At 45.4% G+C, this 25,388-nt stretch overlaps 1 protein-coding gene across 6 annotated transcripts; it reads right to left on the bottom strand.

Moving 5' to 3' along the window:
- Positions 1-237: 237 nt before the first annotated feature.
- UPP1 (uridine phosphorylase 1) lies at positions 238-20,928 on the bottom strand. 6 transcript variants are annotated; one of them, XM_054695768.1, is made up of 8 exons: positions 20,891-20,928; positions 14,941-15,008; positions 8,357-8,474; positions 5,553-5,711; positions 4,308-4,422; positions 1,779-1,988; positions 1,397-1,543; positions 238-745 (listed from the first exon to the last, which is right to left on the bottom strand). In XM_054695768.1, exons 2-8 carry the CDS (start codon positions 14,985-14,987, stop codon positions 579-581), a joined length of 963 nt encoding a protein of 320 aa, XP_054551743.1. In that variant the 5' UTR covers positions 14,988-15,008; positions 20,891-20,928; the 3' UTR covers positions 238-578. The 6 variants fall into 6 exon arrangements, with proteins under 6 accessions (XP_054551743.1, XP_054551738.1, XP_054551745.1 ...); XM_054695763.1 differs by lacking the exon at positions 20,891-20,928 and adding an exon at positions 20,842-20,874; XM_054695770.1 differs by lacking the exon at positions 20,891-20,928 and adding an exon at positions 19,908-19,917.
- Positions 20,929-25,388: the final 4,460 nt, after the last annotated feature.

The following is a 25,388-nucleotide window of genomic DNA, read 5'->3' as shown; positions in this document are numbered from 1 at the left end:
TGGTTTTCAGCACTCGTTATAAGTAATATACAGAATTTTTAAAATGCATCAGGATATAAGTTTTATGACACTCTAATTAGATTTCTTGCTTAACAGTGTAAAATCTAAACCTACTGAAATTTGAAAGTTTGAAATTTCCCCTAGAAATATTTCAAATATTCTTTTTTCTGAAAGAAAACCTAAATCAGGCTAAAACACTCCAATGAAACCCAACAAATAGAAATTTGGGTAGTTAATGCAGGGTTCTTTGCCCCTGAAATTTACCTCAATTCCCTAAATACTTATATAATGTGTTCTGAGTCATACAAAAGGGGGGTTGACAATGATTTTATTTGCAAACGATCAGGACCACTGATCCGGGAGGTACAGGGACTTCAGATCACACCAAGGCACTTTTTTTTTTTTACATCATTGTTCATTTTTAAACAATATTTGCTTCCCTCCGCCTCAGATGTAATCCCCATAGAATTTCTTTCCCCAAGGCACCCATGCACCATCACCACAGTCCCCTGTGCTCCTTCCTCCTGCCCTCTGATCCCTCTCCCTCACACCACAAAGCAAAAACAGACAATTATAAATCAGAGACATCCTGCAGAGGAGGAAGAGGAAGAGCTACTAAGGCACTTCTTGATGAAGTGGCCCACCAGCTGCTGAGGCCGCTGCTGGTACTCATCCAGGACCTCGTGAGGGCTGCTGATCTGATCCCCTTTCAAGCGGTCCAGAAGCGTGACACACACCACAGCCGCTGCAAAGAACAAAGACCACGTGAGAGTGTCAGATGTCTCCATGAGCTCAGAGACAGTCAAGGGAGGGGCTGGTGAGACCACCCGCTGTGTGTTGGGCGATGGAGAGAAAAGAAAGGTCTAGAAGGCTCCTCCCTCCTTGTGCTACCCTTTATTCTCTCCTTATTCTCCACTGCCTTTTGCTTCCAAAAGAAATTCCCCAGCAAATCCTAGGACCTGAGTGGGAGACCCTGTACTGCCTTTAACAGCACAGTGCCAGGGAAGTAGGAATTCTGGAAGGCAGTGTTGGACTGTGAAGAGCGACAATCCTGGGTGGATTAACCCCAATTCAGAAGTCAAAGAACACTGAAAGTCAGGTACAATATTGTTGGGTTGGCTGCAAAACCTGATCCAAGTGGAGGTGGGCCTTTCCAACCTCTTTCTCCCCTAGCTCAGAGGCAAGCTATTCTTGCATCTGACCACAGGGCCATCAAAGGACATCTGGGCACAGGGTGTGCCATGTCAGTAGGTCAAAAACACACTTTGGGGGTGGGTGGGCAGGAGGCAGATGCTGGTGGCACGTTCCCTGGGAAGAGTTGCTGAAGAGGAGAACCAAGGCTGTCAACAGGCTGGGAAGAGTGAGAAGAGAGCTGAGTAACCAAGTGCCAGCCCACCTCGGAGACCACACGCTCTGCACATGGCTGCAAAGACCAAGGACTCCATCTCAATGTTCCGGATGCCGGCCATGTAGGCTGCCTGCAGATACTCCTGCTTGTCCTTTTCTGTGTAGGAGCAGAGAGCACCATCCAAACGGCCTTGCCCTGAAAACACATGGAGACATGGGTGAGCTGGCCATGAACAGATGTGAAGCTCTTACTACACGCCCAGGCCACGGTTCCCCAGGAGGAAGCCCCCCAGGTGCTCTGAGCCCGGACTGCCCACTCACAGAGAGTGACAACAGCCAAGAAAACATTGATGAGACAGGGACCTGGGCCATTATGGAGACCCTCATGTAGGAGACCAGCCTGAGCCGGCAAGTGAGACCTGCCCTCTTACCTTCATAGAAGTCCAGGGTACACATGGTGTTGCCCACAACAGTGGGGAACTGGCTCAGGTCCGCAGAGCACTGCGCCAGCTCCCTCACGAGCTGCTCATCCAAGTCTGTGCTCCGAACCACTGGCTTCCCCAGGACCACCAGCTCAAACTCAGGCTTGAAGCAGGCATCTACTGCCTGCTGGGTGATGACCACAGAGCCAGGCTCCAGCCCTGGAGGAGAAGGAGTGTCAGCCACATGGGGTAGACAGGGAGGGCACAGCAGAAGGGAAAGTGATCCCTCTCTGCACCCACAAACTAAAGCATCTAATAAGTTACAAAAAGAAATAGGAAAAGATCTACTTGCTGCATCATTTTTTTTTTCTGGTGATAAAGGTAATATTAATGTATAACCATTGTAGATAATACGGAGGGGAAAAGTATAAAAGAAGAAGAAATTGCCAAGAGCCTTCCCCTCCTGGTATAAATGTGCTTTCCAGACATTGTTAGTTTTTATTTTCTGGCACTTGTGATGGTTACCATGTGTTTAATCAGTCCTTATTTCATACATTTTTATTGCTTAGGATCTCAAGTAAATGCAAAAATTAGGCAATAAACTTCAAGTGCCCACATGCAACTCCATCCAGTGTGGTATAGATGCACCATTATGTTCTGGCTTATACATTTGCTGGGCAAATTTTCCTGGGGTGTTGTCATGTTCATTAGGACACTGCTTATTTTAGGGTCCTTTAAAAATGGTGCATGGGATTTGACCATGAAAAATTCTGGTTATTTTAATGTGAAACTCATTTTCCTAAACATTAAAAAATGAGAGTGAAATCAAGAGGTCTGTCCTAGAGCCCCCACATTTACTGTTTTTGAGGAAAAACCAGGACAAATTGCTTAGATCTAGCTGTCTGCTCTGTGTTATGTTCATCTGGACTTTGCCTCACCACTCTGACCCATGTTCTGATCAATTTAGATTCGCCTCTAAGCTTTTCTCCTCCATTGAGTTTTAACCTGAAGAAAACTCTGGCTAGCACCTGTCATGGAATCAGGGGCCCAGAATAGCCAAGGTGCCTCAGTTCTCAGGTTCATCCTCAAATCAGGATCAGTAAACCCCTCCCCATATCGGCTGCTGTGTTGTCATGTTCATCAGGACACTGCTTATTTTGGGGTCTTTTAAAAATGGTGCATGAAATTTGACCATGAACCTTTCAGGTTATTTTAATATGAAACTAGTTTTCCTAAATATTAAAAAATGAGAACAAATCAAGAGGTCTATGCTAGAGCCCCCACATTTAATGCTTTTATGGAAAAACCAGGACAAACCAAATTCTCTTTCCCAGGAGAATCTGGTGACTGTTTGGGGGGTTCTTTTGTTCTCATGTCAATCAAAAACTCCATAGCCACCCTGAGTATGCTTTGTGTTATTTGGGGACTTGTGGGGGTGCTGCCATCTCACTGTTACTGTTTCTCTCTGGAGCTCTTCTGCCTGGAAACTCGAAGTCTACACTACTCTCGCCAGAAGGATTCTGATTATTGATTTTAAAATGCCCTCCAAAGTAAGAACTCGAGAATGACTGCAGGTGTTCCTGGCAGACCCTGGCACAGCTGTGGGCATCTTGCTGCTGATGTCATCAAAGATGAAATCTGCAGGACCAAGAAGCTCATGGTAATGCTGTTTCCCCGGGAACAACTTCTTTAAATATTTAATCCTGGAAGCACAGATTTTACAAACCAGTCTGTCTCTTTAGAGAAGGAAAAAAAAAAATGAGATAATGTGCCAGAAGATTTAGGGTTCACAAAATTCTCTCATGGTCAGAAAACCTAAGTTCTAGAATTGCTATAAATCCAGGAAGTCAGAGACAAATGGGCACAGGCCCAGCCAGTGACAATCAGGCAACACCAGACTCATTCAGGCAGCTCCTTGGTAGGAGCTGGAGATCCAGAATCACTGGAACTAGTTCTTAGCACACTTGGGACCCCAGATGAGAAAATAGCTAATGTGAAGCAAAATCTCACTAATGAACTGTGACTTAAAATTCAACACACCTTCAGAATTTTTCTTTCTTATTGCATCTTTTTCTTTCTTTGCTATCTCTGTGATTTAAATGGAACAAACATGTTGAGGCAACTTGAGGACACTTATCTTAATTTTGTATTTCATTTCTCTCCTACCTCTCTGATTTTCCAGGAAGTTTTCTGATAAGGTGCTTCAAATCCTTACAGGAAAAGGATTGGGAGTCAGCAAAGGAAAGGAGAAAGAAATTAGAAAGAACAAAAGGAGAGATTCGAACAAACAAGAAGGCACAAAGGGTATGACCCTAAAAGGATGATTTTCTGCAGAGGCTTGACCTGGTGCCTTTCTCAGGTGTGGATTAGGAAAATGGGCAGAATAAACAAATAACAAAACAAGCTTCCCACGTCCTGATAATGAACTTTCTTTGCAAAGTAGAAAGCACAGTAGAAGCTCACGGTATCCCAGTCTACCCTACACTGGCCCACCTCAGGGGGGCTGCAGGTCCCCATCCACTCCATGCTGACCCATACCTATCCCACCGGAGGTGCCGATGCGGATGATGGTGACGCCAGAGCACCTGGCATGGTACAGCAGCTTGATGAGCTCGTGTAGCATAATAGCGATGGAAGGAATGCCCATCCCGTGCTGGAAGCAGGAAGAAATGCCCAAGTTAAGCTCTAGGGTGCCTTTGTGATGTCTGTAGTGCATTTCAAACTGGTAATAACAGAAGGTGAACCTCAAAATACAAATTTTAAAACTTAACGCTTTGGGACGTGTCAAAATGTGTATAATTTGCTGCATCAAATTTTTTTCTCATGGTAATTACTGCATAAGCATTGTAGAAAATTCTATCTGATCCCCACACCCCAGGAAATAGATAGCCACTGAAGAATGGGAAGCAGCTCTATAGAGGAGCAACAGCCTGCTATCACCGGGTACCAAACAGCCCTCTTGCTCTGGAGACCCTGCACAAACACCCCACCCATGTAAGTCTATTGGAGTTTCTCTCTTTTCACTTCCCTCTGCTTCAGCCACACCAAGAAATCCACCAGCACCTCCTTAGTTCTGTCTGTGTCAGTGCCCCCAGCAGTGTCTCAGAGCCTTCCAGAGTCAGATCTTCCACAACAACCCCCCAACAACCCTCGCAGATTCTGTGCAGCTGCTAAGACAGAGGTACTCCTTTGAGAGTGTTTTTGCCAGAGTCTACATGGGAAGTGCATCTGTGAATTTCTGGAGCTAAATACTATCTTGGCTCACGGTGTACTCTGGATGATGGATGCTGTTGCTGGACATCCCAGAGAAATAGCAGAACTCATCCCAGAACTCATGCCTACAAAGAGAACCAAACTAAATAATGCAGACTCCTTTGGGAAATACCGGAAATTTATGTGTTCACTCTCATTATAGATCAAAATGTATATAAAGGAAATCATTGTGAGGTGGGGAAGGGACTGGAGGCTTGGGGGCTGGTCATGCTTTTGTCACAGTACTAATTCACCCTCCTTTTGTGTCTCTAACCTGAGATCTATCCCACATGCACACAGCCGAGTAAAGCTGGATTTATGTTCGCACTGTGTAGTGGTCTCTCCTGGACACCGAGCCAGGAGGGGCTGGGCCTTGGGACCCGCCTATCTCAATAGCCAGATTTGGGACTCACTTTGTTCCTAGTCTGATAGAGTAAGATCGTGTTGAAGCAACAGAGGTCTGCATGTGTGGAGCGTCGCAGGAGTCTGCAGTACCGAGGACAGAGCCCACCACACGGGGCAGTTACTCACACTGATTGACAGCACCGGCCCGGCTTTAAACATGGCATAGCGGTCAGTCCCCTCACAGATGTTGGGATAATCTGCACCGGGGATGCTAAGGCCCAGGTCAGGGGCCAGGTTTCTGATGAAGGTTTGCATTCGGGAAGGGGTTCCTCCAACACACACAAACTATGAACAGAGAACAGAGCCCCCATCAGTGCAGGCACAGCACAATATGTAAAAGGATCCTCAAAGTAGGGCCCAAACAGCAACTTCAGCACCACCTAGAACTTGCTAGAAATGCAGGTTCCCTGGCCCCAAGTGGGACCTTCTATTTCTGAGGGTCCAGTAATGGTATGTTAGTGAGCCATCATGGTGACTCTGACACACATACATTTAAGAATCACTGGGTCGGGCCTCCCCTTGTGGCACAGCGGTTGAGCACTGGGCTGCGAAGCTGCCCGCAGTCTCTGCAGCACCGGTTCAATTCCCGGCCGCCGGCGAGGGTCCCACATGGCGCACAGACCTCTCCTGCTGCTCCCTCTGCTCCCCTCAGCAGTGTATTTCGTCTGTCTGCCTGTCTGCCTGTTCTGCTCCCCGCTCTGTCTCTGGTGAATTCTCTCACCCTTCCGCACTTTTGACTGTACCCAGTGCTTGTATAAATAAATAAATAAATCATAAAAAAAAAAAAGAATCACTGGGTCATGGAACACCCCTCATGCAGGAGGTTCCAGCAGTACTAAGCAATCAGCACTATAAAGCACAGGAAAATTAGTCCCTTGCTCTCTCTGGGACAGCAATCCCAGGTTCCACGACTGCCTGATCTCTTTCTTACTCGGGGACAGCAGTTCAGTATATAAAAGGGGACCTGAGGTTAGAATAATCTGGTCCAAAGTCCTCACTGTATGACCAGGGCCCCACAGTCCATCTGTAACATGGAATTTTAACTCTAACTTGCTGGGCTGTCTAGGGCAAAGTGACCAATACATGCAAAGAGACAGGGGCTAGAAAGGGGGGTAGTCTCAAGAGGTGGTCATTATCAAGAGTAGACATCTCTCAAGAAAGAAAAAAAAGGGGCCTTATAAAAAAAACTTACTATTCATTGTATTACACACAAAAATCAAATAGGCTAGTTTTAAAGAGTTTGATAATGAAAGAATTATTAGTCCCGAAACATGAAAAAGGAAATTTCCATAGTCATAAAAAAAAAACCTTGAAAGAATATCAATCGGTGGGACCAGTTTGCACTCCCACCAGCAGTGCAGGAGAGTTCCTTTTTCTCCACATCCTCGCCAACATTTGTTGTTGCTAGTTTTTTTAATATGTGCCATTCTCACTGGTGTAAGATGGTATCTCATGGTAGTTTTGATTTGCATTTCCCTGATTGCAAGTGATGCAGAACATTTTTTTATATGCCCGTTGGCCATTTGCATTTCCTCTTTGGAGAAGTTCCTTTTTAGCTCTTCTGCCCATTTTTTTAATAAGTAAGTTAGCTTTTTTTTTTAAAGATTGATTGATTTATGCAAGCACTGGGTACAGTCAGAAGCATGGGAGGGTGAGAGAATTCACCATAGCCAGAGCGGGTAACAGAACAGGCAGACTGACAAAGTACACAGCTGAGGGGAGCAGTGGGTGGCAGGAGAGGTCTGCATGTCATTTGGGACCCTCCCCCGGCCGCCAGGGATCAAACCGTAGCTGCAGAGGCTGCGGGTGGCCTCACAACCCAGAGCTCAATCGCTGCGCCACCGGGGAAGGCGCATCTTCTGCCCATTTTTTTGACTGTGTTATTTGTTTTTGTTGAGTCTCATCAGCTCTTTGTAGATTTTTGTGATCAGTCCTTTATCATTAGTGTTGTCAAGATGAAAATGCATACACTGTAAAAAAATGAAAAATGGTGTAAAAAATACATAAAATTTTAAAAAAAAGAATATCAATACATTAAGAACAGTTGGGACGTTGTCCCAGAACCTAAAATGAACCCCGTGAAGAGCCCAGAGCTGACTCCAGGTAGCAGCCTGGTTCTTTTCAACTTCTAATTCCAAACACCCTTACCCACAGGGATTAGACATTTCAATACGTCTGTATTAGGAAACATCAGCAATGAGGAACTTAGACATTGTAGGAAAAACAGACTCGAAGCTATATTCAGCAAAATAAACTACTAAAAGACAATTAAGAATATCAGCATGTGGGCCTCCCCTGGTGGTGCAGGCGGTTGAGCACAGCGCTGTGAAGCTGTTCACAGCCTCTGCAGTATGGGTTCGATTCCTGGACGGCCAGTGAGATGCCCACATGGCACCACACACCTCTCCTGTCTTGCCCGCTGCTCCCCTCAGCAGTGTATTTCGTCAGTCAGTCTGCCTGTTCTGTTCCCCTCTCTGTCTCTGGTGAATCCTCTCACCCTCCTGTGCATCTGGCTCATATCCCAGTTCTTATACGCATGAATAAATAAATCTTTTAAAAAAAAAAGAATATCAACATGTGTTTTAAATGTCAAGCAGATGCTGTATGCGCCACTTATTCTCTCCTGTTCCCCTGAAAAATGTTTTGTGCTCCTTTGTTTTCTAGTCTCTCAATGAAGAAAAATTTATTTTATAGTGTTTCTATTTTATACTAATTTGTAAGAGTAATTAGGGACAAAATGGCAGCAATTAAGATCGTTTTCTTTCATTTACTAGTTCATATCCATGAAAAGTAACAACTCACAAAAATCTGTTAAGCATGTAACTTCATTACCTCTGTTATTTCAACCCTCTGTGAGGAAGTGTGTCCATGTCACCTAGGAGGAGGCAGATCTTAAGACAAACCCCCAGAATTAAATGCCCCACTTTTACCTTCACATCCCCAAACATCTCTGGGAAATTGTGAGTGCTAGTGCTGAGGTTGAAATGGTAGAGAACATCTTCTTTCATTGTTGCTATATGTGGGTTGCAAGGTCGTACAAAGCAGTTGCTGTCACAAAACAGGAAGGTATAAGATTTATAGAACCCCAGGATCCAGCAGGTTCCAAGATCATGGAAGTACCCCATATCCTAACACGCTGGGATGAGACACCCCAGCAGCACAGGGGATCCTACTTCCCCAGCAGAGCCTGCCCCTTCTCCTTCCTGCTGATCCATTTGGAGAGCCATTAAAAAAAGAGAAAGGCTGGGCCTCCTAGTGGCACAGCAGTTGAGCGCTGGGTTGCGAAGCTGCCCGCAGCCTCTGCAGCGCCGGTTCGATGCCCAGCCACCGGGCAAGGGTCCCACATGGCGAGCAGACCTCTCCTGCCGCCCGCTGCTCCCCTCAGCAGTGTATGTCATCAGTCTGCCTGTTCTGTTCCCCGCTCTGGCTCTGGTGAATTCTCTCACCCTCCCGCACTTCTGACTGTAACCCAGTGCTTGTATAAAGAAATAAATAAATCTCACAAAAAAAAAAAAAAAAAGGAATAGACCCTTCTTAAAAAAAAAAAAAAGAGAGAAAGGCCATCATACAAAAGCATAAAGATCAAAATGCCAAATTACCCCACATAAGAGTAGAATCAATTGCTTTCCAACTCAAGTTCATCCAACATAGATTTATTTTAAAAATAATACACTCACCATAGGAAATATGGGTGGAAAGAGGAGGAAAAAATGCCTTTGATTCTATCACCCAATTTGTGCTCCTTTTTTCTTTTTCTTGCCTTGTTTCACTAAGCAGCATGATGCCCCATGTCCAACAAGAGAGACAAGATAAGGCAGCCTTTTCTCAATATGGCTACCAGAGAGTTTATGCAGTTCACATTACATTTCCATTGGACAGCACACTGCTGGGTCTAGACTTCTCAACTCTGCTGTTGTTCCATGAAAGAAACTTCAGACAACATGTAAGGAGTTGGTTGTGTCCCAAAACTTCATTTACAAAAATAGGTGCTCCAGGTCTACAGTCTGCCCTGTCCACAGATATCTCTCTCAACAAGAGAGAGATAAGAGCTCTCTCAACAAGAGCCCCACAAGACAGGTTTCTGCTCAGCAGTGACCCAGCCTGCCACGTGTCAGGGATGCAGAGGGAATCAGACATAGATTCCAACTCAGAAAAACCAGGACCTTCTGCTTCTTCCTTCTGAATGTGACACAATGCACTAATCACATTCCACCTCAGTCTAACTCTGTGCATAAGGGGAACAAGAAGAGAGTAGGGTCCCAGCACCTTGTCAATTGATTTAACAGTGATGTACACAGGTGGACTTGTACATCCACACACCTATTTAAACCAAGCCCATCAAGTCAATCCATTGCCAAACTCACAGTTTTATATGTAAAAAGATACTTTATTGTGACTCAGGGGACCTTTTCCCAGGGGCCTCTTCCCAGGGGAGATGAGTGTTTGGGAAGTTTGTCAGACAATACTTCAAAATCTAACTGAAAATACACATTTCCCTACCAAATATATGTACTGGATAGCTCTAATGTCAACTTCTATTTACATTTATTTATGCTTTCCGTATGATAACAGATTATTTCCTGGGAAAACAAGTTATCTGTGAACTATTAGTAACAAAATTATGAGTTAAAAAACTGCACTGAATACCTAGCCTACATCAGTCACTGTCAGACCTCAATGATCACTTCAAGATGGCTCCTGCCTCCAAGGGGCTCACATCTCTTGAAAAAAGCTAATGGAAGCAAAATCAATTGACAAGACAGTGTTAACTTCTCTAAGATGGAGAAAGGGGGCAGAATCCAGGGAAGGACAGCTTCTAAAAAAGTTCAGAGCAGAGTCGGTATCTGCAGCCCACAGGACAACCCCAGCTGAACACCGTCTACTGGAGTTTGCTGCACACCCCACACTCATCCCATTAGCTTTTATCCACACTTGCTTTTGTGTTAATCTACAAAGGCAGAGTTGAGTAGTTATGACAGACTTACATCCCCAAAACTGAAGATATTTACTCTCTGACACTTGACAGAAAAAAAGATCTCATTACAGGTTTAGAGGAATGTGCAAAATTCTTCATGAGGGATTTAAAATAAGGAGGTAACTCCCAGGAAAGGAAGCAGACTGAGCCAAAGCTGGGGCATTTGACAGCATGGTGCTTGCTATGTTCTTGTACCCTCAGCAGGGCTCAAGAGGGTACAAGTACTGGGAATGTAGGTACAAGATTGACTCCTCCTGATCTGGGGGAGATTGGATGCCAAGTCCAGACAGGATAGGAATTAGTAAAAGATATCACCTAGAACTCTCACTCCAGCAGCAGTAAATCAGCTTAAGGAGGGGAAAGCCCACCTGGGGTTAGGTTAACCCCATAAAAGAGTACCCAGTGGTCTCAGGGCAGACATCTGAGCCTTGAACCAAGCACAGGGAGCTGAAAACCCTGCAGAAGCTAAAAATCAACCAAACATACAGTTCTAATTGAATCTATCTGTAAGATAAAGAGAAAGTAAAATGAGTCCAAGATTTCTAACCTTCTAATTGTCAGGGTCACCAACTAAGTGAGAGAATCCAAGTGGTAGAAGTTTAAGTTCAGAGATAAACATGGGATTCACCTTTGAACATATTGAGGTGTGGCAGTATCTAAAAGGAAGTTGTATAGATGGACGTTGGTGTCATTGCAATGACACCTAAGAGGCACCAGCTGGGTGGTCTTCAGCCATGGAAAAGGGCTATGCCCCAGTTAAGTCATATATGTGGCACTTGAGGGCCAGCCCTCCTTTCTCCATTAAAATTGAGGGAAATGGTGCAAGGGGCTTAGAATGTAAAGGTGGTCAAGAGCAAATATGGATTAAAGGACCCTGTGAAAGAGCACCCAGTGGTCTCAGAGAGTTTGCATGTGATAAGCTTTGTGTCACAGCACACGAACATTTTAGCCTATATAAAAATTGACTTAACACCCACAAAACTTCTAGCCATCCTTTCTGCTGGCTTTTAAATTCCTAAGAATGCACCCTATGGATTGCTTGAAAACTCAGCAAAGGTTTTGAATGTCCCTGCCTTCATGTTGATGTTCCTTGACTCATTTCCACCTACTCTAAGACTCAGGACTCCTAACCAATTCTCACTTTTTTGTAGCCCTGCCTTTCCCTTGGCATGTTCTCATTGTGACCCTGCCTCAAGCTGGCCCTCATTGGTCCCCTGCTCCTAACTAGACATCCCAATTCCCACCCTGGCCATCTGCTCTGCTTTCCAGGCACAGCAAGACTCTCCATTCCAGACTCACTCATTCTCCAGGAGAAGTTTATAATACTTTATCACTCTTCTTATAATCCACTAATATATTAACTTTATCTCCAATGACGAAAAACTCTTACAGGCCATGGCCATACCTTCTTTGTTTCTGAATTCCCACAGAGCAGCAAAACAAGGGTGAAAAACCCTTGCCTGCTTTATCTGCTACATCTATCACATTCTCTATCTCCTGTTCTATCTAGTGTGGCATCAATAACAGACACCAGGCTCAGACCCTGACTCTTCCTGCTGCTTACTCTTCTCTGTCAATTGTTTCCTCCTTTCACCCTTCCCACATTTCCCATCATACTTCCCTAGAGTAGAACACAACTTAACTTACACTGAAACACATTCTAGGTTTCAGACATCTCTGGATTGATAGACTGCAATTCATCATTCATGGTACTTGCCAACTGCTCACTCTTATTACCACACCTGGGACAAAGATGCTGAAAATTGTGCCCCAGGCAGAATCCTTATTTGCCCCTAAGACTCTGACCATCCCTGACTAGGTCAGGTTGCGCTCCAGATTTAGGCAGTTTCATTCCACCACTTAGTTCAGAGACCACATTCCATGGATCCCAATGCAGACATATGAGTAGTTAGGATAATCCCTAAATGTTGCCAAGAACAGTGTTTTTGAAATTCTGCCAACATAACAGTTTAAGCATTTTAAGATCCTTCAATGACAATTATTGTTTTTTGGGGGGGTTTTTTGTTTTTTTTTTTTGTTGTTTTTTTTTTTTTATAGAGGCATGTTTTATTTATTTATTTGTTTGTTTGTTTGTTTGTTTATACAAGCACTGGGTACAGTCAGAAGCGCGGGAGGGTGAGAGAATTCACCAGAGCCAGAACAGGGAGCAGAGCAGGCAGAAGGACCGAAGTACACTGTGAGGGGAGCAGCGGGCGGCAGGAGAGGTCTGCGTGCCATGCGGGACCCTCCTCCGGTGGCGAGGGAGCAGCCGGGGATCGAACCGGCGCCACAGAGGCCGCGGGCAGCTTCACAACCCAGCGCTCAACCGCTGCGCCACCGGGGAGGCCCGACAATTATTGTTAATGTAATTCTGTATCCTATTTTCCTTCAGGATGTTATGAAAACAGAAAGTACCCAATAGAAGCGGTGATGGCCATGCTTTGGAAATGACAAAACAGGAAATGATTAAGAAAACTTAGTCACATATTTCAAAATAGAAAACCTTTCTTTTCTTTTTGATTCCAGGAGGAAGTGGAGAAATAAATAGGGTGTAACCATGAAGACTGGCAATGACATTAAAATAAGTAAATTGGACCTGCAACAAAGTGACCAGAACATACTCAAACTGTTTTTTTAGAGGATCTTAAAATAATAATTCAAAGACATATTACATGGAAAATTATTTCCCTAGTCCACATTCAATTCCAAGTGACTTTCTCTTGTTTTCTTCTGCTACTTTCTTCATTTAACAAATATTTGTTGAAAATCTACTATGTAAAAGGAATGTATTAGATGATAACTAAAAACTAGCTTCACATTCCAGGAGTTTCTCAGCATGGAGAGAAACACTATCCACCATTCACTACCCACCATTCCACATACTGGTCCCAATGCCTGGGCCAGGCACTCAAGGGAACAAGAAGAGAATAAGGAAGGGAGAGCTCAAGGAATGTCAACCAGATCTAATACCAGCCCCACATCATTCTCTGCACAAACCATAAGCAACATACAGATTAGTAAGATGAAAGGCATTGGGCTTTGTAGTAGAAATGATATTGTTAACAGCTAAGATGTAGTAATTCATTTAAAACTCACAAACACTGTAGAAAATAGGTTCCTTCTGAATGCCCATTTGTAAATTTCACAGACACAGCTTTGTTAACAAGCTGCACTCATGAGCCAGACTTCAGACTCTTAACACCATTGGGGGATTGTGACAAGTCAGTAGTTGACAATAAAACTACTGAGGGAGGGGGCTTCCCTGATGGTGCAAGGGGTTAAGTCTCAGCACTATGAAGCTATCTATGGACAGCCACTGCAGCTGGAGTTTGATCCCCTGCTGGGGAGCTGACCCACATGGCGCAGCAGACCTCTCCTGTCTCTCCTGCTGCTCCCCTCAGCACTGTATTTCAGTCAAACCGTCTGCTCTGTTCCCCACTCTGTCTCTGGTGAATCCTCTCACCCCCCTGGCCTGCATCCCAGTTCTTGTATACATAAATAAATCTTAAAAAAAATCTACCAAGGGAAGGGAAAGAAATTCCTAAGTGAAGGGAAGGGGCCACTCTCCAGTTAAGTCATATACATGGCACTTGAAGGTCAGCCCACCCTTCCCCAACATTCACTCCAACCACAAACCTCCACCAGTACCCCAAGGGCCTCAGTCTACTGGGAAGATCCTCAGAAATTATGGATTGGTCATTTTTGTCAATGACGGAAAGTGCCAGGGACACTATTACTTCAATAAAGGTTATCTCTGCAGGTAATAACCAGGGCGCCTAAAACTAGGGCACCTAAAATGTGAAAACAGACCTCAAAACCTACAAGAATTAAGGAGCTAGGACAGGTATTCACGTAGAATTATGACCTGGACTTATAACCACCACATGATACTCCAGAGGGCCCAGGAGGTCAGAAGAATCCCTGAGAAACCTCCTAGGAATGGACTGAGGAAGAAGCCCGTGTGTGAGTGCCCAAAGCTATACAACCCAGTTGTTATCAAGCTCAGAGGTCACTGGGACGAAGGGAGTCCACTGAAGTAGGACAGGGTCTCCAGGTAATGCCAGCAGAGGCTCTAGACAAGTAGATGGCAAGGAAATTAGAAAAATTGTGAATTTAAAGCTCATGTAGGAATTGGGATTAAAATAAATTCTTGTTTCTTCAGAAATTCCAAAGTAAACATAAAAATGGTTCTTATGAAGCACAAAATGAAATTTGAAAAACTACAAAGAAAAAAGCATTTAAGACACAGAACCAAAAAAAGCTAGGGGAATATGTTTCAGAAGAGTCATCATGTATAAGCTGAACCTCAGTGGACACAGAGGTCTTCTGAGACAACACATCCCCACAGCTAAGAGGCACTAGGCACAAGCCAAGGAGGCCTCCAGCCATCTACACTATGAGCCTACAGAGCTTGTGCCTCCAGACAATAACCTCTGTCCCAAGAATCAAAGGCTTTAGCCCTTAGAAAACTATGTAGCACAAAGTGAGCACAATAAACTCAAGTCAATCCAACTGGATATGCATTTGGGGGAGCCTTACTTGAGATGATTTTCAAGATTCTTCGTTTCTGGCCCTGTGGACACCATTCTGTCGATGGAGGCAGGATCCTGGGAGAGACCAATGCAAAAATGTGAATCCCTCCAGAAGGAAACAAGATCACTCAAACAATCAGCAGAGCCACTCACACCAACCTGCGAAAGGCAGCACAATCAAGTGGCGTATTGATATCACACATGTGTATTTATGATTTAAGGGTGGCCAATTTCAGGACAGGAAGCAAATATGTGCCAAAAGACAAAGTACACTGGTATTTGCTCGAAATCGGTCCTCACCAGTTTCCCACTGAAAATGGCCTTGACACCACCGCAAAACAACACCCTGCTGCCTCGCCCTTCTAGAATCTGAACTACCTCTCAGGTCTCAAACAACTCATGGATAAGGAAGGGATCAGGGCAAAGGCACCCATCTCTCAGGGATGTGCCCTGATATCACTTCAAAATCAGGGTGGGGAAGTCACCTCCTCAGACTGCGGTCATGATACCAGGGCTCAGTAATTAGAAAACTGACAAGGCCTTGTCTCATGTGACAGGCAGTGCTCAGCCCCAGCACATTCAGGGAAGACTCCATTCACAAAGCAATGGTCCCCATGCACATGGCCCCCACAGCCTCCTAGCTCCCCCACTAGCCTTTAGGAAACAGCACTGCCCCACTTTGGAGACAGGGGAGGGAAGCCAGGTTAACTCAAAAGTGGTGAGGATAAGTGGAATCCATAATGTGGAACCAGGCTGTGTTCTCAGCTTTGTATCTCCCCAGCCATTTATCAGAAAACTAGAGTTCACCAAATTAAAACTCCAAAGGTCCCTTTTGGAGAGAGGGATCTATAACTGTTGTTAGCAAAGTTACTACATTGACTATTCTTTGTAAATCCTGAAAACCAGAGAAAATTATTATAGTTGGATCTAGAACAAAACTGTCCTGCAGTGGCTGCCTTTGTCCCTCCTCTGGCTTTGCCCCTTCCCGTTTATAGAATGACAACCACTCAGTTCAGCAAAGGAGTTAAGAAAAGAGTAAATTTTAAGTACCACCCTTTATGCTGAAACATCAAGGGACACAGGTCAAGCATAGGCAAGAGGGAAGCAGAAAAGAGGTAGTGGGCAGGAAGGTCAGCTGTTCCCTTAAGTCTGTACTACTGTGATTAAATATATGTTTGCTCTCTTTCCAGGTTTCTGGCAGAGCTCTGAAAATTCTTGGAATTTCCTCACTGATGATAGCAACAAAGTTGTCTTTTGTTGTGTTAGAGACAAATGACTATGACACCAGGAGACCCAGCTCTGTTTAGAGGGTTGGAACTTTACAGTCCAACCTCAGAGAAAGAGACAAGGTTGAATCAATGGCAACCAATGTTCAATGATTTAATCAACCAAGCCTGTGAAATGAAGTCTCCACAAAACACAAAAGGACAGATTTCTGGGAGCTTTTGGGCTGCTGAACACACTGAGATTCAGGGAAGAATGGCATTCTAGGAACCAGCATGGCCTTTCCCCACACTCTGCCCTGTGCATCTCTTCCATCTGGCTCTTGCTGAATTATGTCCTTTTCTAATAAACCAGTAATCTAGTGAGGAAACTGTTCTTCTGTGTTCTATGAGCAGCTCTAGCAAATTAATAAAATTCAAGGAGAGGATCATTGAAATCTCTGACCTACAGCCTGCTGGTCAGAAGTACAGGTGACATCCTGGACTTCTACTTGGTATTGGAGGGATGTATGGGATAAGGGACTGAACCCTTACCCTGTGAGATTTGACTCTATCTCTAGGTTGTATGTGAATTGAGCTGAACTAAATGACATTCAGCTGGTATTAGAGAACAGGAAATAGAAAAATCCACACACATATCAGAACTGTAACTGGGGATCAGAATATCAGGTCATTATTCTAGGCCTTTCCAGCATCCATTAGACAGAGAGTACAGAGTCTGAGAAGTCTGGCTTCCAGCTGTCAGCTCTCCCTCTGGGTTTCCATCTCTCCTAGTCTTGCTAGTCATGGGAAGTGGGTGGTACATTCATTCTGTGTGCAGCCAATTCACATCCTCCTTCTTGGGCTTCCATTTCTCCTGTGAGGGAAGTAGGGTGTTGGGGTCATACAGAGGTGAGGCCTAAGGTCCAGCAGTTTCTGTCAGGCAGGCCACGTCCCCTGTGAGAGGAGTACATGCTCACGGCAACCTTGCCCAAGTATCTGAACCCTCTAGGCTACTTTTTTTTCTCCTTTGGGGCTGGGGAGCTGGTGGACAGGAGCTCAAAAGAGGAAGACTTTGAGACACCTTCCTCTAGGGCAGCAGTTGAACCAGAATACTCCCTGAAAGATTCCCCTGAAAGACTCCAAACCCTATTTTCCAGAAAAGGATACCAAGCAACAGATAATCAACTTGTATGACATTGCAGGAACGGCATTTCTCTATAGGTCTGGTGCTTTTCTTGCTTCTGAGCCCAAAACACCATTGCCCTGTCCAGTCCTTGCTTCCTCCCTCCCCCCCAGCTTCGCTAGACATCAGGCTCCTTCCTGAATCCTCCCTGCTTAGCTACACACTCCCAGGGCCTATATGCTTGCCCTCCAGGCTGTGAATCTACCCAAGACTGACCCTTCTGCACACCCCCGCCCTGCACTCAGTAAGGCTTTCTATAACAAACTTCATGCAGAATAACAGGTAGACTTTTGGAAAGCTATCAGCTAAATAACCTAGGGTGCTTTTAAATGGGGTGACCATGAATGCAGGTTTGCCTGGATTCTTTGCATAATTATCAGATTCTCATTTCACTTTCAAAAGAATCTGGAGTGGAAGATAAATTATATGGTCACTCCTCCCACCCAGTGAAAGTTTAAAGAGTAAAGAAAGTCTCTTAACTCTCAATGCATTTCCCCTTAAACCAGCTTAAACAGAGATGGGAACCAATATCCAATACACCCTTGTGAGCAGGACAGTTACTCACTTAGACCTGGCCCACTTCCAGAGACCAAACCAAGCTGGCAGTGGTGGGAAGCACGTATTCACTCTGTGAAAGGAGACTGAGCTGATGAATCAGAATGAATAATTCAGGAACAGGATTATGCTGGATTTTTCCAACCTTTAGAAGAATCAGGAAATGTGTTTAGTAAGTGTGTTGCAGTCCCTTCAATACAGAAGCCAAAGTTTGGCAACTAAGGTTTAGTGTGGAAAGGGAGAGGAGGAATTCCAGAACCCAGGTTTCTACTGCCTAGTCCAAGCCACAATGTAAGACCCACACAAAAGCCCCCCTGTCTAGACTTAGAGCCTGGCTGCAAAAAAGGGTCTGGCTTCTGTACACTGAGGACATGGCCATGGGGACTTTCAAGCACTGCTCTTGCGCAGTTTAATTAGAATTCATTCATAGAAGGGCATTTGTAGAATTGGGGAATATTTTTGACAACTGCATTAAAATTGTTTTACTGAATTGAAGCTAGTGTATATTCTGGACATATTTCCTCCAACATATAAGATGTATAGTAGATTCCCTGAGGATACATGCTTGATGCTGTAAAATGGACTTCCAGCCTCTGCAAACATGGGCACAGCTGGAAACCCAGTGTCCAGTGCAGCTTCCATCTTCTGTTTCTCATATGGCTGAGAAAAGAGAACTTGTCAGACTTAGCCACAAATTCAGTTCACTTGTCATTGTCTACCCAGAGAAAGAAGTGTGGAACCAAGCTTAGCTGAGGTTTCGCCATTTTGTATATCCTCCACCTTGATATGTTAGTCCTTGTACAGCCGCATTCCGGAGATAGTTTCAACAGTCACAACCCTCACTCCACTTGGTGACGAAAAAGCAGACCACCCCAGCCGCCACCGAGGGCAGTCCTATCCATAAATGGGACAGCATCTCTAAACGTCCAATCAGTTTGAAACTGTAACCATGTGCTCCAAAATGCCTTTGTAGTAGCCAATGAGTAATTACCATCTTGTTTCAAAATTCGTGCCTGCTTGTGACCCCATTTAAGACCCCTGCTTCCTCTGTTCGGGACTCTTGATATCTGCCACTGCATTGGTAGGTGCCGTGAGCCTGGACTCAAGTCTGTAATAAACTCACTTTTGTGTTTGCATCAGCTATCTTTGGATTCTTGGAGTCTATGCTCACCGAGTCTGCTGATCTTGGGCATAACAGAAGGAGGAGAAAAACCTGAAAGTTTTGCCTTCCTTTATATAGTTAGGGCATAGGGAAAAATGAAAGTTTCACTTTTTGTTACACATTTTGTTAGTTTTTTTTCACAATGAGCTTTTATTGATTTTATGATCAGTAAAGATAACAAAAATTCCACTTGGACAAAAGTCAAAATAAGAACAGCTAATTAACCAAAAGCCATTTCACTTCCCATCAGTACTTAAAGCCCTAGAAGAATTTAATTTGTACTCAATGAACCCGTGCTGAGTTCAGCAAGTCTGCAATGATGAGGCTTGCACAGAGAAAACTAGAAGGTCAATTTGATCTCTAAGGGGGTGTGGGGAGATAATGTAAAGTTGGCTGAATTGAAAGTGGGGGTAGGGATTTAATACTGAAGGCTCCCCCACCCAGTGACAAGGGGCAGACAATGGGAGATCTCAGCTGGACAGGAAAACCGGGATTAAGACATTCTTTCTATTCAGGGAAAACCAAGGTCACAGCAGGTTTTTTTTTTTTTTTTTTTAGGTCTTTTTTTAGCCCAGAAGGGGACAGAATAGGGTGGGAGGAGGCGGGGAGGGTGGAGAGTGAGCCAGTCACCACATTTAAGCTGCAAGGTAGAGGAAAGAGGAAGAGAAAAGGGGACAAGAGCGGAGTGCAGACGGGAAGATCATGGGACCCCTGAAGACAGTCTCAGATTTCAGAGTGTTTTCCAGTAACTTCATGTCACAGGGAAGAGCCAGAAATGAGCCAGGCGAGGCAGGAAGTCCGGCACAATAAACTGAGACACCCCCCCCCACACACCCTGGTTATCTTGAGTCACCTGGCCCAGCCCTGACCTGAGAGAGGCAACCCGAGAAGGTAGGTGGAGCTGAACGAGGTTCCCTCTGCGGCTTTCCAGGTTAAAAAAAAAAAAAAAAAAAAAAAAAAAAAAAAAAAAAAAAAAGCTTACCTTAAGCCAGAATTGTAAAAGGCACCACGCCCCGCGTAAATCATATCAGTGTCATATAATTTACAACCGTAAAGCTCCTCTTTTGAGGATGTCAGTAACCCGATGCCATTATGTTACGATGTAGCATTTTGTTCAACATTTGTTCAATGTGCGCTTGACTCCATTTGACCTGTGGAGGCCTTGTTACAGGGCAACCCCGTTTTAGCTTAGGACATCCTTTCCCCCCAACAGTCTGAGTAACAGTTACATCCAAAACGTAACTTTATTTCCTCCTCCCATTACAAGGGGCACTGGACCCAGTTCCCACCACCTTCCCGCCAGGGCGGCGCGCGGAAGGGCGCGCCAGCGCTCAGCAGGAGCTAGACCTGCCGGACTCCAAATCCGCCTTCGGTCGCCTCCACCGAGTGGATCCGGAGCCCTGCACACTGGGCAGTGTACCGCCAGTGACCGAGGACGCGGGAGAGGATCAGGGACCTAAGACAGGCCCGGGACGAGGAAGGGGCTGCACCGGCAGACCCGGGGAAGCGCAGCCCCCCGCAGCCTTCCCCGCGCGTCCTTCCCGCGGGGCTCCCAGCGAACCCTCCTCTCCGCCCACATCTCCCAACTACTCAGCTCCCCCTGCGCGCTCGAGCCCTGCTCCTCCAGCACCCTCCTGGCCCGGATCCCCGAGCACTCTCGGAGAATTCACTCTCCTGAGCACCGACTCGGCGCACCCTCTTCCTAGTACATCCTCCGCATGCACCCCGCCCGCGCTCCCTCTATGCGTCTGGCTGCGCACAACATCCTTTCCATCTTCTCTGCCCTATCCAAGGTCTTGTTACCGGCAGGGAAATGGTTCCCGAAGCAGAACTCCGACTGCAGACCACTCACTGGTGCTGGGACCCGCTACCCGCGCTGCGCCATCCTTGTGCAGCGTCTCTGGTGCCGGAGCGTTAGTGCTGGGGCAGAGGAAGAGGCCGCTCCCGGGAGGCTACGCACGCGGCCAGTTCCGGGAGATAATGAAAGCCAGGTGAATTTTGGATCAAAGTCAGCGTGCCGAGCCCCGACCCAGGGGTCACAGCCTAGCATCCGCGCAGTCAGTCCTGCCCCTGGGCCAGCTGGAGGGTCAAGTGGCAGCTGCAGCAACCCCGCCTCCAGCTTGCTTAGCTTCCCCGCCCCTCAACAAATCCAGGAAGATTCCACCGGCACCTCTGCCTGCAGTTGTTTCTTCCTCTGGACTGGGCGAACCCTGGTGATAACTTAGTCAGCTACTCGTATCACCACGGAAGAAATCTCTCTACCTATAGTATTCTCCCGTCAGACAGCAGAGACTTGGGTGAAAGAGACTGTGATCACCCAGGGTCACACCGCTATTGAGGGACGGACATAGAGACTACACCAGAGAGAAGAATAATGTCAAACAGCCCCTGAGGGGACCTAGGAATGGGGGCTGGGCCTTGTCTGTTATGGCCCCCTTAGTCTCTCCGGCTTCAGTTTGTCCTTTGTAAAGTGTTTCTGGGATCTTCTTGGCCATCAGTAGTCTGGGGAAAGCCCACGAACCTGTTCGGGGAGGGGAAAAGACTGACTCACTTGCCATTGGAGCCTAAGAACTGCTCCAACCACTCCCGCCCGCCCGTGGCCAAAGCAGGCACCTCTGTTGCCCTGCACATCCCTTTAACAAACTGCTGGACACTCCTGTGTCTGAGAATCGCTGGGGAATAAGAAAGCAGTAACCTATGGCTCTGGGAGACTGAGTGCAACAGGGTGGTCCCCAGGAAAGGGGGAGGTTCCCTGCCCCACCCAAGGGAGGGTGGAGCTGAGCAGGAAGGGGAGAAGCTGAAGAAGAGACTGAGGAAGGAAGCAGGATGGAGCCAGGAGACCTGGAGGAGGCGCATGGAGCGTAGAGACACGTGAAGAAGCTGCGCTTGTCTTTTGGTCGTGGACTGGGTGACACAGATGTGGGTGAGACCTGTGGGGAGGTGACAATGGCAGCTTTTATCTTGATGTTGATTTTGCTCTTTCCCTTCCGGGCTTGTCTGGTTGTTTGTGACCCTTTTCTGTGGGTCCCCACTGGAAGATGCTTTAGACTTGTAGCAGGCTTTGGGGCCTTGCTCTGGGCCGATCCCATATGGATGGACTTTTACCCACGAGGGGACAGGTAACTTTGGGTGCTTCATTTAGAAACTAGACTCTTTGCCTTACCTGTATTGTTTCCTAGTTTTATTAAAGTTCCTTCCCATTAAAGTCTCCTATGTTTTGTGTTGATGCGGCGGATGGCAGAACCCACTTAGAATAGGCAGGTTTGCGGGGTTTGGGCTGCCCCTCTCCCTGCCCTATAACATGAGGACTCTTATTTCCAAAAGACCGCCCATGAACCAGAAAATCAAATCTGGAAAGTTATTTATCAAGATAAAACCTTACAAATGTGACAGAATGCAAAGTTTTGTCAGGCCATTTCTAAAACACACCACCAACCAGTCACCTCCTGCAGAAGCTGCTACAGGCAGAGAAGTCAGGACACATAGCCCCTCACCTTGGCCAGTCCCTCTCAGGGGGGTCTTGGACTTTGTCAGAGAAAAGCAGTGTACTCTGAGAGCCCCCCACCTAGAATGAGTCACTCTCACAGGTCAGATCACAGCAAGTAATTATACCCACTCCTGTAGAGCTCACCACAACCAGGAGTGACTCCAAACTGCTTGAAGTTCTCCCAAAGCTGAAACTATTCTAAAGCTATCTAGTCCTTTCAGTCTATGGTAACAGTTCATCAGTGTCCTAGTGGTGGTAATTTTATGGGGACAACACCTGAGAGGAGAAATCAAACATTGTGCAAAAATGAACAATGATGTAAAAATATATAAATGAATAAAAATGAATGAATGAATAAATAAATAAATATAGGCATACATAGATATTCCTTTCTTTGGCCCTATTCCCCATTCTTTGTGCCAACTGCCCTTCCCTTTCCATTCCAGTGGCTATCCAGCTTTCCAGAACTCCACTCAGAGAGAGGATAGAAACTTCTAAGAACAGTGTTTTTCAAAAGCCAGCAGGTCTCATAGGGAGGTTAGGAACCAACGTGGTGGCCTGTGGCCAGTGTTTTCACCCTTGATGAGACAGAATGGAGGGAAAGAACATCCCCTACCTCACTAATGGGAGGGCAGGCAATTGTGTCATACACAGTAGTTCCACATTTTACCCAGTGGAATATTTGAAAGTGATGCCTACACCAGATGATGCCACCAGTTGAGATGTTCCTGCTCTTTAGCCTTCACCTTTAAGAGCTGTTGGCATGGGTTGAAGTGAGAGGGTCCACTTGTATGCAGATATTTCAATAACTACATTGAAAAAAAAATTTACTTGCAGCAATTTGGAAAAAAACTAACACACAAAACAGCTTAGAAATGACAAAAACATTTAGAAAAACAGGTTTGTCATGAATGCATAAAAACCATAGATATTAGTCCAGTTTATCATTTTTTAAATGTGTTTTTATTAGAGTTATACAAGCATCATTTTTTTTTTTAAGATTTATTTATTTATACAAGAATTGGGGTACAGGCCAAGAGGGTGAGAGGATTCAATCAGAGACAGAGTGGGGAACAGAACAGGCAGGCGGACAGAAGACACTACTGAGGGGAGCAGTGGGCGAGAAAGGAGAGGTCTGCTGTGCCCATGTGGGCATCTCTCTAGCAAGCCAGATAGCAAGCCGCAAGGCTGCGGACAGCTTCATGGCGTTGCGCTCAACCGGCTGCGCCACCGGGGAGGCCCAGTCCAGTTTATCATTTACCAGAAAATATATACAAATCTATTATTAAAAAGTCTAAATTTAGGGCCTCCCCTGGTGGCGCAGCAATTGAGCGCTGGGCTGCAAAGCTGCCTGCGGCCTCTGCAGCACCAGTTCGATCCCTAGCTGCCGGGTGAGGGTCCCACATGGACCGCAGACCTCTCCTGCCACCCGCTGCTCCCCTCAGCAGTGTACTTTGTCAGTCTGCCTGTTCTGTTTCCCGCTCTGGCTCTGGTGAATTCTCTCACCCTCTCGCGCTTCTGACTGTACCCAGTGCTTGTATAAATAAATAAAAAATAAATCTTTTAAAAAAAGTCTAAATTTATCAAAACTTATCCACACAAATATGGATAATTCATGGCACCATTCACACTCAAAAGAAATGTAAACAAACATGAAGATGTGGCATACTATACTAATGTAATAATTTCTTAGGCAATTCCTGTTGTAATTGCAGTGAGCACAAGTGTTGCAAGTTTCCACTGAAAATACTCTACGATGCTAATTATCTCTCGGTGGACAGTTCTCCAGTTTTTTTTGTTTTTTTTTTTTAATAGTTATATGCAGATTTTATACTGCTATGGAGAGTTAGGAGAGGATAACCCTTTTCCCCAAGTTGTTCAGGAGTCAAGTCTACTAGCAGGATGCCGTTGTCATCTAAGAGGTCTTCTCAGCAGGAAAGCACAGGACCTCTGGGAACTGTCCTATCTGGACACCAAATACAGAAGACAAATGAGGACCCCAAATGTCATTTCACCCCTTGCTTCCACACAACTCTGTCTGCACTGTTTCTTTGATTCTAACTCATTATCTCACAAGGAAGTTCTTCTTTGTCTTCTCACAGGGCTGGGTTTTCAGTTATGGTTTAGCAATGCCTGACTCAGTTTTGCTTACAGTTTGTCATACAGTTGACTCTAGGATAGTGAATTATCCTCAGGTGAGATCACATTGGTGTCAGTGGTCATGCTGCATGCTAGTTGTTGACTTTCCAGAACTTCCACAATTACATCTGGGTTTATCAGATGTAAGGAAGGTCAAAGGTCAGAGGAGATACAAAGATGGGCTTTAATTGGTAACTGCTTGACAAATTGTATACAAATTGTGTACTCTGAGATCCCTTTTTAGAATTGCTTTTTAAAAATTCAGTTTATATTGTGATAAACAAAGATGTACGAACAAAGGAATTTGCTGATTTTCTGGAAGTACAGTAGGAAACCAGCTTAGAAAACATACAGGCTCAGCACAGCAGACCTCTCTTGTCTCGCCCACTGCTACCTTCAGCAGTGATTTCCGGTCAGTCTGCCTGTTCTGTTCCCTGCTCTGTCTCTGGTGAATCCTCTCACCCTCCTGCACATCTGGTCTGTAGCCCAGTTCTTGTATGCATGAATAAATACATCTTAAAAAAAAAAAAAAAGAAAGAAAATACACAGGCACATTGCCAGGACTACTTAACCCTTTAAGTCACACTTAACCCTTTAAGATCATCCCTAGTGTCATTATGCCACCCCCTTCATTTGTTTCTATTCTCTGAACACACCAAATCCCTTTTAGGCCTGTCTACTTGGTATTTCTTTATTGCACCCAAATGTTCTCTCCTTTCCTTGT

Source organism: Talpa occidentalis, unplaced genomic scaffold (assembly GCF_014898055.3).
Source record: "Talpa occidentalis isolate TD23 unplaced genomic scaffold, MPIMG_talOcc4v2.1 talOcc4.10, whole genome shotgun sequence".
In the NCBI taxonomy this organism is placed as follows: Eukaryota; Metazoa; Chordata; class Mammalia; order Eulipotyphla; family Talpidae; genus Talpa; species Talpa occidentalis.
This window is presented reverse-complemented; position numbering and strand designations above follow the sequence as displayed.